Raw genomic sequence first — 14,123 nt, forward strand, 5'->3', positions numbered from 1 at the left:
TCCACTATTGTAATGCCTCTGGCATTACATTCTAGTTCTACTTTCTTTTTACTTTTAATACTGCCTGCCTCCCTTCTTTACCCTACAATGTTCAGTGCTTTGAGTACATGATAAAGCACTCTACAAATAAAATGCAATCAGAGTGCAGGTTTTGTACTGGGGTTTGAGGCCAGGTGGGGTGACTGCTTTCTCCTTTTGCAACATAATGCCAGAAGTGAAAGGGCTTGCTGTAATGCTAACGGAAGTGTGCTCAAAGTATGAGCTGTATGAGGGACCCTTAGGTCAGGTTGACCCCTGTATGAGGGCTCCCATGGAAAGGTGATGCATTAGTGAGGCACCCTGTGTCTGTGATGAACAGTGGATGGAAGGATGTACGAGGGGCACCTGTTTGTGTGAAGTGCATGAGTGTGCTCCATGAAGTTTTACAAACTGCCAGCACTATGGTTGAGTATGTGCCCTGACTACCATACCAACATCCATTGAGGCAACAAATCTTAAAAATATATTCATAAAAAATATTATTATTACTATTTTTATAGTGTACATTTTTAATTTATGTTAAAATAAGAGCAGTTAAAACTGTACGGTCAAATTTGACCGCGAACAGTAAATTAAAGGAAAATTCCAGTATTTAGCACTTTGAGTCCCTTTTCTGGTTTGTTTTGGATGAACTAGAGTGGTGGACACCGAAATTGACAATTGGTCCTGTCTCGACTTTTCTGACTCGTTTTGAATCGCCTTTGACTACTCAGAGTGGCTGCCAACAGGCATGCTCAAACATGTCCTAAAACAACCCTTAACGTTCGTTTTCAAAACTGTGCAACTCACGAGGGGGGGGGGGGGGGGGTGGGTGACTGCTACTAGCATTAGCCAATGAGTACTAGCATTAGCCAATGAAGTGAATGGGGGCGGAACTTCGTCCAGCTCTGTATAATGCCTGTGTACAAACACACACACAGACACACACACACACACACCACACAAATGTCCAGCATCTCACTTTGTCTCCATCTTCGCAGTTCATAACATTGGAGAAAGGGATCTCAGCCTTGAACATCTTCCTGCAGTGCATCAGCTGCACCAGCAGGTAGCACACTGTCTTGAACTTCATCTTTTTGGCAGGCTTGATGTCGGAGAGGATCAGGCCAGGGAAAATCTGTCAACACACAAAACATAGCAGCAAAGAAATATGAGATTGGGAGTAGGAAGGCACCACAGATCCTACATTTCCATAACAGACAGCCCACAAAGAGGCCTGCAACATCATATCACAGACCTGGTGGCTGTGTTTACACAATAAACAATAAACAAAGCAAAACTTTTATCCAGATAAACAGATAAGATGAAGACAAACAAGGACAATTACATTAACATGTATCAAAAATGGTTTGATGTACTTGGGGATGTTCTCTCACTTACTAGCCCAGGGTAAATATACTCTTGAGAAATACATTTTTATGCTTATGTTTTCATCTGCAAAAAAATATACTTTTTGAATCTACCCATGCAGTAAAAGATGACTAGTTTACAGAGAAGCAGACACGAGAGAAGGGAACTCAAGCACATCCACTTAATGGTTTGCAGTGTACTATCATCTCATTTGCAGTGAATCAGAGAGGTGAGCACCTCAGCTGACCATTAATGACCATGACCTTCTTGAATTTCCCCTTGGGGATCAATAAAGTATCTATCTATCTATCTATCTATCTATCTATCTATCTATCTATCTGTCATTAAGAACAGTCAGCCTTATAGAGCTTGAAGATTTGTAATGTGACACTGAAGAGATGCTGTCCTCTTACAGACAAGGCTTAGTACGGAATGTTCCCATTACCAAATGGTGGCAAGGGATTTGGACAGACAGGGGAGAGATGGCAGTTCAATGCAGTCATACTAAATGAGAGTTTTATTCATCATTCATTTGTCCCGTTACTTTCACTTAAGCCTCACTTGCTTTAAACATCAAATAAAGAGAGGCTTAGAGTGAAAGAATGAGAGAAGGAGAAACAGAGAGAGAGAGAGAGAGAGAGAGAGACAAGAAGAAGGAGGAGAGAGAGAGAGTTCCTGGACAGGGCATGTTTGCCATTGTACCTGCTGAAGAGCAGTGACAGGTAACTGAGTGGAGAACAGACAGAGCTGGGGATTAAGACCTGCACCCCAGTCTCCCCCTTTCATCGGTCCTGCTTTACCTTCCTGCGGTGAGATGGCACTATGAAGAAAGTTTCGATGTCGTGTTTCTGCAGGAAGGCATTCCTCTCTTTGCCGTTGCCCGGCTCCACTTCGTAGTCTCCGTTTAGGCACTCCAGCGTGGCCCTGGTGATGTGGACCTTCCTGTGGGATCCACAAGATTCGCTGGGCATTTAGGGTCAATCAGAGGTGTGTGCAAAAGTGCATAATGCCTTAATGGAGAAGTAGGATTGAGAGAGGCTAATGTCTCTCTCTCTCTCTCACACACACACACACACACACACAGACCCACACACACACACACACACACACACACACACACACACACACACACACACACACACACACACACACACACACACACACACACAGAAACACACACAGACACACACACACACACACTCACCCAGGCAGTCCCCCAGCTTCCATCACGTTGGCTAGCGTCACGTCATTGGACCAGACATCATACTGCCACTTGCGCAACCCCAGGACCCCACAGAGCACACGGCCAGTGTGCAGCCCCACGCGCATGTTCAGGTCCACCTCCGTCGCCTCCGCAACCGACCTGCAACACACATTTTGTTCAGAGTATGAGTCTATATCTGTCTGTGTACGTGTGCCTGCATATGTGTGTGTGTGTGTGTGTGTGTGTGTGTGTGTGTGTGTGTGTGTGTGTGTGTGTGTGTGTGTGTGTGTGCATGCATTATGTGTTGGATGAAATGCCCAAAAGCCTTTTATATGTACAGTGTAACTATAGTACATATTTGTATAGGATTGTGTGCTCATGTATAGTATGTGTGTATATGATTATATGAACTGAACACACATCATTTGTTTCAACATCTGGTGTTATTAACAGCAAGGGTTTTATAATAAAAAAATGAAACGTTTTCAGACTTTCCCATTTTTCCGCTTGTCTGTATGAATGACAAGGTGTGTATGTTCTGGGGAGATAAGGTCAAGAAACAGCATGGCAGCTGCCCAGGATTCAAGAGACTCTTTCTCTCCCCTTCCCTCTCCATCTCTCAGCTATGTGGCTAGCCATGCGCCTTCTCTCTCTCTTCTCTCTCTCTCTCTCAGACAACACTGAGCCATTCACAGAGAATCACTCTTTTATTCCTCAAGGAGGCTTGGTTCAACTTAAGACATAAAGGAATGGGGCGGAAATTGCTTCTGTGTGTGGCCTCTATACTAGGCTCTTGGTTCTCAGGGAAGCAGTTATTCTAAGTGTGATTCAAGAAGTGGTTCCAGTGAGCATTTTGATGTGTTGTTCAATGAAATGCAACTAGTATCAGAGTTTCACAATGAGACATTTGCCTATAGACGAGAACACAATGAGGACACTAAGAAGACAGCATCCCCATATGATAGTGAGAGTCTTCTAAACAGCTACTGTAGCCTGGTACCATCGCGGTGACCTCTTGCAGGGGTCCCTCTTAGCTTTGTGGCCAAGTGGAGCGGGCAGATTGTAGTCTAAAGACAGACTGGAAGATTGCTTTGATACTTATCTAATGTAATATTTGCAAGATTAATAATGAGCGTGTCCTCTTGTTTTTTTCCAGCATATGTTCTGGGAAACCTGAGTTTCAAAATCTAAACCGTAAAATAACGAATGTCACATGTCAATTGGCATTTTAGGGTGACATAATTCGTAAATCCAAAGCACTGTTGTGTGTGTGTGTGTGGAGGAAGGGGGGCCTGGGGCAGTCTTTCTGTCTCCTTGTCTCTGTCTAGAGACGTCTTCATGCTGTGTTTCTTTTCTCATTTGAGCAGAGTGTGTCAGACATGTTAATGGGACGTCCAAATCTTGTGAGGATCAGTGAGGCGTATTTCCTCCGCTCATGTGATATTCCCTTTCCCCTGCCCCATCAGACAGGCAGGCAGACATACTGGACATCTCCATTTTGACGTGTGGCGCCTCAAGCCTTTGCTGTCATAAAATAAGCCATTTCCCCGGACAGACGTGTGCGGCGAGGGCTTTAACATACGCCGCTGCATCCCAGATCTCCATAAAATCAATGACGACCTTGCTTAGCTGGCCTCCGTAGATACCTCTCAATGGAGGAAGACTTTGACGGCTTGGAATACCAGGTGCAAGGACACATGGCAATTGCTTTGAACAATTAGTTTAGGTGGATGGAGCCCCCCAACCCCATCCCTAAGTCCACACTGTGAGGGGGGTGGACTCCCTAGAGAGTGGTGCTGCACGGGTGATAAAGTGTGCTTACAGAAGGTCATTCTAACCTATAACACTGAGGCAGATGAAGACAGGGGTGATGGTGCCTTCATTTTGGGACGCAATTTTAGCTGTCAGTCACCTTGTCAGTTGCAATATCAGTCAAAGAAACCAGGGACTGGAGTCAGTCATCTACACACAGAAAAAGTCTGCATGTTGTCGTGACAGTCAGCCAGGGTGCCCTGCATAGGTCAGTCATACAGCTGTGTGACATTTTAGGCACGGTGTGTATCTTTTCACCAAAAACTGCACAAGAGCTGCGAAGAATTATTACAAAAGACCAGAGAGGCCACAGAGTGCCAAGGCTAAAATGCACATGGAAGTACCGTACTGTATATGTTGTGTTATTGTCCAGTTGCAGAGCGAGCAGGAATTATTCCTGCGTGTTTATGTTGACTTTCCGTGCGTGGGTTGGGATGTGGCTGTCTTGTTAACAAAGCCTAATGCGATCATGCAGACCCAGATGCACCGTTGGGTCGCAATGTTCTTCCCTTGAGGATGCCATTCATCATGGCCCAATGCACGCACACACACACACACACACACACACACTCACACACACACACACACACACACACACACACACACACACACACACACACACACACACACACACACACACTCTTACGTGATGGTGTCGATCATGTCCAGGCCCATCTCCACACAGCAATGGGCGTGGTCGGTCTTGGGCTGGGTCAGGCCTGACACACAGTAGTAGCAGTCGCCCAGAATCTTAATGCGCCGGCAGTGGTTCTCCTGTTAAGAGCGAGCACACACACACACACACACACACACACACACACACACACACACACACACACACACACACACACACACACACACACACACACACACACACACACACACACACACACACACACACACACACACACACACACACACACACACACACACACACACAGAGAGAGAGAGATAAAGAGTAATCAGTGATTTTTAGAGTTTCTCTACAATGTTAGGTGGATGGAGATTAATACGCAGGGAGCTGCGTATTGTTTACACCCTGGTGACATCAAAGTGCCGGGGGCACGGTAGATGAGTAGACTGTTCAAAGGACATGTCACTCGGCTGCTGCACTGACTAGATTCATATGCAAACACCAACAGACTTTGTCTGCATTTACCAGATGAAAGAGCACTCCAAGCCTTCTCCCACGATAGCACAGACAAGCCACGCATTCATATGGGTCAGTGTGGAGCCACTGCACACACATTAGCATTTCCTACAGTATTTCACTGGTGCCCGTGACAGAGCACAGAGCTGCTATACTGCTCAAAGCCAGTCCAAATATCCTTAGAAAGAGAGATGACTTGTTGAATCTTGAAACTTGTTGACAATCCTGCGTAACCCTGAGCTGTCAAAACAAGAATTAGATTTTTTTTACAAAGGCAGCAAGTGCAACATGTTGTAACGTCTTTCAAAATGACGTTCACCGTCTATATACTTCTTTTACATAGGTAAAACCTCTAGTGATCAATACATCGCACTGTTTGTGGCTGGGGAGGTCATTGAGGTGGTGGCCATGTGTTTAAGGGTGTAGCAGACCAGCAGGCAGGCAGGCAGGCAGGCAGGCAGAGGTGGATGGGTTTAATGGGTTGCTATTTGTTCCCATAGGAGTGGGCTGCTCTCATGGGCAGAGAGTGTCAAGGGCTCTTCAGCTTGTCCTCATGCGAGCGGATGCCGGCCTGCCCGATGAGATGCACCACGCGTCCCTCCTGCTACTTAAGAAAAAAGGCGCTGCCTGCTGAATGAAAATGCCATCCTTTGCTAGTTGTAGCACAAGCTGCCGTTGTAACGGCAAGCAATAAATGAAGAAAGAAAGAACAAGAAAGAAAAAGAGAAAGTGAAAAGAAAGAAAGAGAAAAAAGAAACACAGAGAGAGAATTACTTGTACATTTCAGCTGAAACCTCAGACAGCTGCAGCGTCTTTCAGCACAAGATTCTTTGATGTATGACACTGCCAAATATGTTCAACAATCAGTTGTGTACCGTTTTAATATACGGAACAGACATACGAGGCATGACAAACTATCTTAAAAGAGAATTTGCAATAAGATTATAGCTCGCACAGCTGATTAAATAATAATCCTATAACTCTCAGTTCCACAACCTCCCCAGTGCTTTGCTGAGATTCAGCCTTGAATCATATTCATTCCATACGGGTCTGAATGATTGCAAAGCACTGGCCCTATTGAATTAAATCCACTTCACCATTTGTTGCTCTAAATTAGTCTTTCTTGAATTAGTGTCGCTCTATGATTATTTAATAGAGGTAATCTATAGTCTCACACTATAATGTCTCAATGTTTCTATAATAATTTGAGACTGCTCCAGTTTTAATGATCATTTTTAATTATCCCAACAAAACACTCTAAAACTAATTTCTACCTCTATAAATATATTTTCATTATTATCATTAATAACATCATCATACAAAAACAATATATTTCCATTAAATGGAAAATCAGCTATTTTGAGACAAAGCCCACAGAGATAACTTTAGCTATCCAGTAGGTAGTGAGAACAGCCACAATCATAGTAAGTTCTTTTAATAATCTGTCACTCCCAAATTCAGAAGTCTTTCTAGCCCCTTTTCCACTCCCTCCATTAAGCGCTACCTGTAGCTGTGTCTGAGAGCATATAGTGGGCAGTCTGCTGGCCTCGGGAATTATCCCGTGAAAGAGAGAGAGAGAGAGAGAGAGAAAGAGAGAGAACGCTGGCACAGATATATGCAGCCATCTTCACCTAATCTGTCCCCGTGGCTTTGCGGGTGAGACCAAGGGCTTTGTGGGTCGAGCGCTCTCTCCCCGAGGCTCCTGAAGGAACAGGCCGCGGCCATAAATCTCTATTAGGCCAGGCTAGACGCCCCGCTCACTCCCCCCGGACGCCCGGAGCAAACAGCAACCGAGGACTGAATTACAAATCTCTGGTGTCAGCCTCACACACACACACACCCACAGATACATGCACCTTGGCCTCTAACTCAGCAACAAGACAAGCTGCCTCCTCCACATGTTTACACTGCGCTAATGCAAATAGCACTACATCCATTACACCCATTTAAATCTCAGCCGCGGCGCCACACTGCCCAGCTCCCGTGGGTCGGTGGGGAGATGGTGGAAAACACAATCGATGTCCCCGTGTCTCTCAGTGAATAACAGTGTGTAAATTAAAGTGCACTGAATCCATGTGCTGGTATAAATTGCCAGTACTGTAAATCTGTTCGTAGCGATCCCTGGAGGGTTCAGGGGCGGGGGAGCTCAGCTTCTTCTGGCTGCGTGGCTCGTTGTCCTTGAGCAACAAACACTGATGCCTTGGCCGGTGTTAATAATGATAGGAAACATGACCTTGCCTAGAAGCCACCACCACACACAGGTAGAAGATAATCCTTAAACATGAAGGGCTTTAATGCATTGTGATATATACTGTACTTAAAATAAAAAAAACATTCATACTGTTAATGTACCATGAAATGGTAACATGCCATGAATTGACTCTAATAATCAATAAATGTTGAGTCTATGTGAAGACCAGTGATCAATGACAGTGTTTCTATTGTGTAAGTGTTGCTTTTTACGGCTGTGCTGAGAACAGTGCCAACATACTGGAGGTATACAGTACAACATGTAGGAGGCTTTCGCTCAAACAAACATATCAGTGATTAGCAGGTAACACTGCATTTTACATCTTGACATGATTCTGCATTGTCCGTGCACACAGTGGGCATTGGAGTGAGATACAGGAGGCCTAGAACAAAGCAGAGTGCGTCACGAGGAGGGAGGCAAATCAATGGCGCTCAGTGTGTGGTCGCTTGTTGGAAGACTGGGCACAGCCAAGACTCAGGCCCTGCTCTCCAGGCCTAATCTCCCAGCTCACGGCTTAGGAGCCAATTCCGATCCGAGCAGGATTACCCTGGTCACGTGGCCTCGGCACCACGGGTAAGCTGAAGCTCCACTCAACCTCCACAGATAGGGAGAGAGTGAATCTCATACTCTCCTCTCTCTCTTTCCCCCTTCTCTCTCTCTCTTCCTCTTTCTGTCTCTCTTTCTTACACACACACAGCAACACAGACAGAAAGAGATGTTAGTGAGAGGGAGTAAATTGAATGTGTATAGACTCTCTGCCCTCTGAAATACACACACACACACACATTCACACATTTACACTGCTGTAAATGACAAGCCACATGCATTTAATGGCACCAAGCTGTGGAGCATATGATGACATACATTGCCATTGATCCAGTCAACCAGTCACTGTGACTGAGCACTACATACAAACACGAGAGTTTTGATCTGCTTCAAAAACCTCATCAATGCAACAGAGACGTGCAGCGCAATACTGCCATGAAAGACAAAATATGATAAAGTACTTTTGTGTTAGCTCTGGTGAAAAACAAAATGTTTCCTATACTTTAAATGTCTGGGTGGAAAAACTGGGATATTAATTACATGGATCATTGCTCCATTTCTTCTCCAATTCACTTAAAGGAGGTCATGGATATCTATGGGCTTTTTATGTAATGTTCTGGGTCTAGAAAAATATTTTTAAAACAGAGTCATGTACATAAACAAACAAACACACACACACACACACACACACACACACACACACACACACACACACACACGAGAATCAGAGCTGCACAACTATGAAGAATATAAAACAGAGGGTAGATAAGAATGCAGTGTCAAAAACAAGATGATGGCAGGAAATATTAGAGATAGAAAGACAGAGAGATTGGCATAGTCTACCATGGAAACTGCCAGCACACTACCAACAAAGCCTCTATGCTGTTCCATTCCCTTTAAAAGAGCACACCAACATTTTGGCAAATGAGGTTATTTGCCATCTCCCCCAGAGTTAGATAAGATGGTATACTCTTCTCCCTCAGGATTAGATAAGATGGTATATACTCTTCTCCCCCAGGATTAGATAAGATGGTATATACCCATCTCCCCCAGGATTAGATAAGATGATATATATCCATCTCCCCCAGATTTAGATAAGATGGTATATACCCTTCTCCCCCAGGATTAGATAAGATGGTTTAAACTCTTCTCCCCCAGAATTAAATAAGATGGTATATACCCTTCTCAGAGTGTGAGAGTGAGTACCTACAGTAAAATACCAGTGCCTGAATGAGAACATATAGTTCTTAGCATATATGCTTAGGAAATCGCTGTGTCTAATTTTACATTTGCATTTGTACATGTTTGTACCACATCAATGAACTATGCTAAGCTAGGCTAACAGAGTGCATTAGACTGAGTTTCTGCAGACACAGAGATGAGAAGGATGTGCATCATCTTATGTAACTCTGAGGGAGAAGGTTGAATAAGCTCATTTCCTAAAATGTTGGCTTGCTCTTTTAAAATAAATGTGCATATGGTATAACATCACAAGCACTTCCTAAAACAAATGCAGCTCTTGACCGATTTGAATGGGCTTGAGGGGAGGCTCACAAAGCTGGCCTCATCACATGTTTGAATTGATGGGTTTGCAACCAATAAAACTGACAAGAGCACAGTCTCAAAGTTGTCCCACAAGCGGCCGCTGATGACTCACAGTTGTACCATTCAAACAGAAGTCGAGTGGATTTTTAGCAGAATGGAGGAGAACTCTCTGGTGAAATGGAGTCGGCGAGTGAGGGGGGGGGGTAGCTGGGGGGGAGTGGAGGATGGGGGGGGGTGAGAAGCAGCACAGGTGTCAAGAGACTCCAGCGCAAGTGAGAGGAATGAAAGGGGAAGGGAGAGATGTGAGGACAGAGAGAACGAGTGAAAACAGATTATTAAGTATAGATCTCCTGCAGAGCGGCCAAGAGAAACAGCGGAGGTTCAAAGCAGCAAAAGGAAGTTAGAAGAACAGAGAGAGAGAGAGAGAGGGACAAAAGAGGGGAACAGGAAGGAGGAAGAGCCTACAGAGTACATAGATGGACAGATTACGACAGAGGAAGGAGACAGAAGCCAGAAGCACTTAGAATGAAATGTTAAGACAGGAAGAGAGAAACAGAGAATGAGAAAGAGAGGGAAAGAGAGAGAGGGAGAGAGAGAGAGAGAGGTGTGAGGGAGTGTTTGGCTGCCTAGGCCGGTACGAGGCGAGCAGTTGGGAGAACAGCGTGTGTGGTGAGCGTGTGCCAGGTGGCACGGGCTGCTGGAGCGCCGAGGCAGTGGGAGGACGGACGCATGGACAGGCCACCTAACCCGCTCCTCGTCTGGAGCACCCCCGCAGCCACCAAACATGAGCGTGTTAGCCTGTGGGTGGACACAGTGTGTGCCTGTGAGTGTGTGTTTATTGTGCATGCTAAGTGAGAGTGTGAAAGCAAGCAAGAAAGAGAACAAGAGTATGTGAACAAGACTATGGGTGCATGCATATGCAAGTGTGTATACATATACATACTTATACTTGTGTGTGTGTGTGTGTGTGTGTGTGAGTGTGTGTGTGCGTGAGTGTGTGTGTGTGTGTGTGTGTGTGAGTGTGTGTGTGTGTGTGTGAGTGTGTGTGAATGTATGTGTGAGAGCCGGATGTGAGGACAGGCCTGGACACTGTACTGCATGAAACAAGAGACAGGTGTTGGCACAGTTCCATTCGTTTTGGTGCTGTTAGTTTTATCACAGACTGTGGTTGCTGCTGCTGCTGCTGCTGCTGCTGCTGTTGTGTCTGTTGTCAAAAAGCTGGCATCCCCAAAAGAATGAAGCTCTGGAGCTTTAACAGTAATGTGAATGTCAACAGGGGGAGGAGAATACATCCTTTTGTCACAAACAGCTTTGACACCAACTCCCACCACACATTAAAGTAATTGTACAGCTGTGTCAGGTCCTCATGAGACACATGGACGTCCAGAAGCAATTGCATTGGCATTGTAAAGACGTCAAGCGTTTCATATACATGACAAATAAACTATGCTCCACAACTCTTTGTTCTTTTGGTCTGATCTGAGAGTCCATCCGTAAGAGCTGCATTCTGCTCTCTGCAACTCTGCCCGGATTACTGGCCTGTCTGCCAACCCACCACATGCCCCTTGACAACTCCCTTCCCCTGGACAATTCCAACGCTGGACTATTTGAACTTTCTGTCACTAAATCAGGAATAATTAATTACCATACCGGATACGTAATCATCCCACCTCTTGTAAATGTCTTATTCTCTACACCCGACTATCATATGCATTTGTCATGTATACAGACCTTACTGTCATGTACTGACCCTAGGCAGATGGGTCAGGCCCTTGAGTCGTGGATCTGCTCGAGGTTTCTTCCTATATATATCTCCATTTCTAGGGAGTTTTTCCTCGCCCCTGTTACCCATGGGCCTCTCTCTTGCTTTTCTTTTCTTCCTTTCTTTCCTTTTTTCTCTGATTGCCTACATTCTGTAAAGCGCCATGATACATGTGTAATGTTTTGGCGCTCTATAAGCACAATAAATTGAAATTGAATTGCTCAACTCTTGTTTTGATCTTTTTTTTCCTATTCAAGAAGGTGTGTAATCTTCTGCAAACATCACACACTTGCAATGCTAGTCTCCTTCCTTTGGCTACATGTCTGTTCCCTAGCACTTATTTTACTCATGGCTACATAGCTTGTATTTGTCTTGTCTGTTTTGGACATATTTGTGTTAAGTGCTTTTGCAGGAAATGATGGTGCATCAGTGTTCGAAGCAGAAGCTCAGAGTGGCGCCTAGGTCTAGTTGCTCCCAATGCATCCTGTAACGACAACCATGTGTGGGTTGATTTCTCTCTAACAAGATTTCTTCCCACTGACAAGCTTGCATGGCTCTTCGACAATTAGATGCTGAGGGAGACATACAATAAGTAGGCAGTTCTCTTTGACAGAGCATCCGCACTCTTGACATGTAGTCAGCCTGACAGGCTCCAGCCTTCACAACAACCCAGCTCTATATTGGTTTAGTTAGACAGAGGCGAAGGATTTCAGTCACTGTTTTTTTTCTGCATGCCATAATTATAATCATCCTTTCTTCAAGGCTTTAATGCCACTGTTAACATTCGTTTAGTGATGTTCATCCACATCTCTCTGCTTCTAATTGCAATTAGCAGTGGCCATTTGAAGCTTTGGCTTCCTCAGGGGACATCTGCGAGACTCTCGAGTGCTCATTCACCAGAATGAACACAACTAATCAGCACAGGGATGTCTCCCTGGCTAATCCTGCCAAGAGTGTCCTGCCCTGTCCACCCAGACCTGGTTGGTCTCCCCACAGGTGAGAGAAAATGGAATAGAGCATTATGTCTAATATTCCAATATGTGGTTTAATGTTCTGCATTGCTCATTCGTGGGTCACTTTGACACCAAAAGTAAGATTCTATGTAATGACTCTGTATGATACCTGTACTGTCCCTGTGTATATCTCTGTGTGACTGTATTTAGAGATATATACAGCGGGAATATTATGACTTTGCAGTGTTTCACTGTTCTGCATGGCTGCGTCAGTAGCTATCTGCTCCGGATTGCCAGGTTGCCGCTAATCAGAGTCTGATTCAGTGTAGTCCACGTGAGATGGGATGACCAACACAATCTCCCGTCAGCCTGGAAGGATACTTAAACCCTAACCATTTCCTTGTCTAGTTAGAGCAGCTGATGGATCTTTAGGTGAAGTCATACTGTCTCTCCCTTGATGCACATAATTGTAAATAAAACTCTGATCCCAATTTTTCATACTATTGGTCTGACTGGGTCTCTATCCAACTGTGGTATCAAAATGACCATCACAGGGTCAGAGCCCAAGTGGAACTGAAGTGCTCTACCCAGAACAGGCATGATGTTTCAGCACATCCTCCATCCTAGCAGTCACACGTTTGACAAAGCTGTGAATTCTATATAGCTCGCTGACAATTTTTTTTTACTGATACTAGAAATACATCAGCTCCTGGAAATGTTGCAGCCTGTGTGGTTGTCTTCCTGTAGAATTGCCTTCCAGATCACACTGGAAATTCAAGCCGATTACTCCATGTGTGGGGTTAGGGGTTAAACCGTGTATGAGATTTATGGAGGTTTGCCCCTGCCTTTAATGTCCTGAGATGTCCAACCAAAAAAACATTACGAACATCACTATTTTTGTTCTCTTTCTGACTGGTTGTGTGTGCTGTGGTGTAGGGCATCGTGTGAAAAGGTGCTGTCAATGTTTTCACACTCAAACCAGACCGTGGGACATTGAGATGGCAGTGCCTTTAACAGGCCTGAGGCAGGGCAGGGCCAGGCACCGGGACACACTGTAACATCACATGACATGGTCCCATTACTTACACTCATAAATCTTAATCCCTGACCCCTTGCGTGACCCACTCCGGGCATTTTGGGGTTAAACACGTCCCATGTTTTGTGTCCGCACAGGCTTTAGCCGCTTTAGGGGCTTGATGGAGCCCATGACAGAGCTTATGACAGCTGGAAGATAAAGAGAGGCAGAAAAAATGTGAGCTGCCATTAGGCATTCCGTGCAGGGAGGCAATCCTCCCGCAACCTCCTCTGTCCATCTGAGGTTTCTTCCCTCGAAAGGGTCCGCTCTGACCGATCGGTTTCAGCTGAGCCAGATGCGTCATATGGAGCCAGCATGGGTCGCAACCTCTAGCTCTGTCACTAGATCTCTAAACATGCACACACACACACACCCACACACACCCCCACACGTGCGCGCACACACACACACACACACACACACACACACACACACA

The 14,123-nt window shown here is 45.1% G+C and overlaps 1 protein-coding gene across 4 annotated transcripts in view; it reads right to left on the bottom strand.

The window, feature by feature from the left end:
- adcy1b (adenylate cyclase 1b) overlaps nt 1-14,123 on the bottom strand; it is a 46,870-nt gene that overhangs the window by 17,307 nt on the left and 15,440 nt on the right. For all 4 annotated transcript variants that reach the window (XM_076295751.1, XM_076295752.1, XM_076295750.1 and 1 more), the window contains exons 5-8: nt 5,052-5,179; nt 2,594-2,752; nt 2,190-2,331; nt 1,001-1,156 (exon numbers count right to left, since the gene is read on the bottom strand). In XM_076295751.1, coding sequence (XP_076151866.1) covers nt 1,001-1,156; nt 2,190-2,331; nt 2,594-2,752; nt 5,052-5,179 — 585 coding nt within the window. The remainder of the gene's footprint in view (nt 1-1,000; nt 1,157-2,189; nt 2,332-2,593; nt 2,753-5,051; nt 5,180-14,123) is intronic.

This window comes from Alosa pseudoharengus, unplaced genomic scaffold, assembly GCF_046254945.1.
Source record: "Alosa pseudoharengus isolate Yale_2024_CS ecotype anadromous, Long Island Sound unplaced genomic scaffold, YU_APseudo_1.1 YU_APseudo_1.1_scf_2, whole genome shotgun sequence".
Classification (NCBI taxonomy): Eukaryota; Metazoa; Chordata; class Actinopteri; order Clupeiformes; family Clupeidae; genus Alosa; species Alosa pseudoharengus.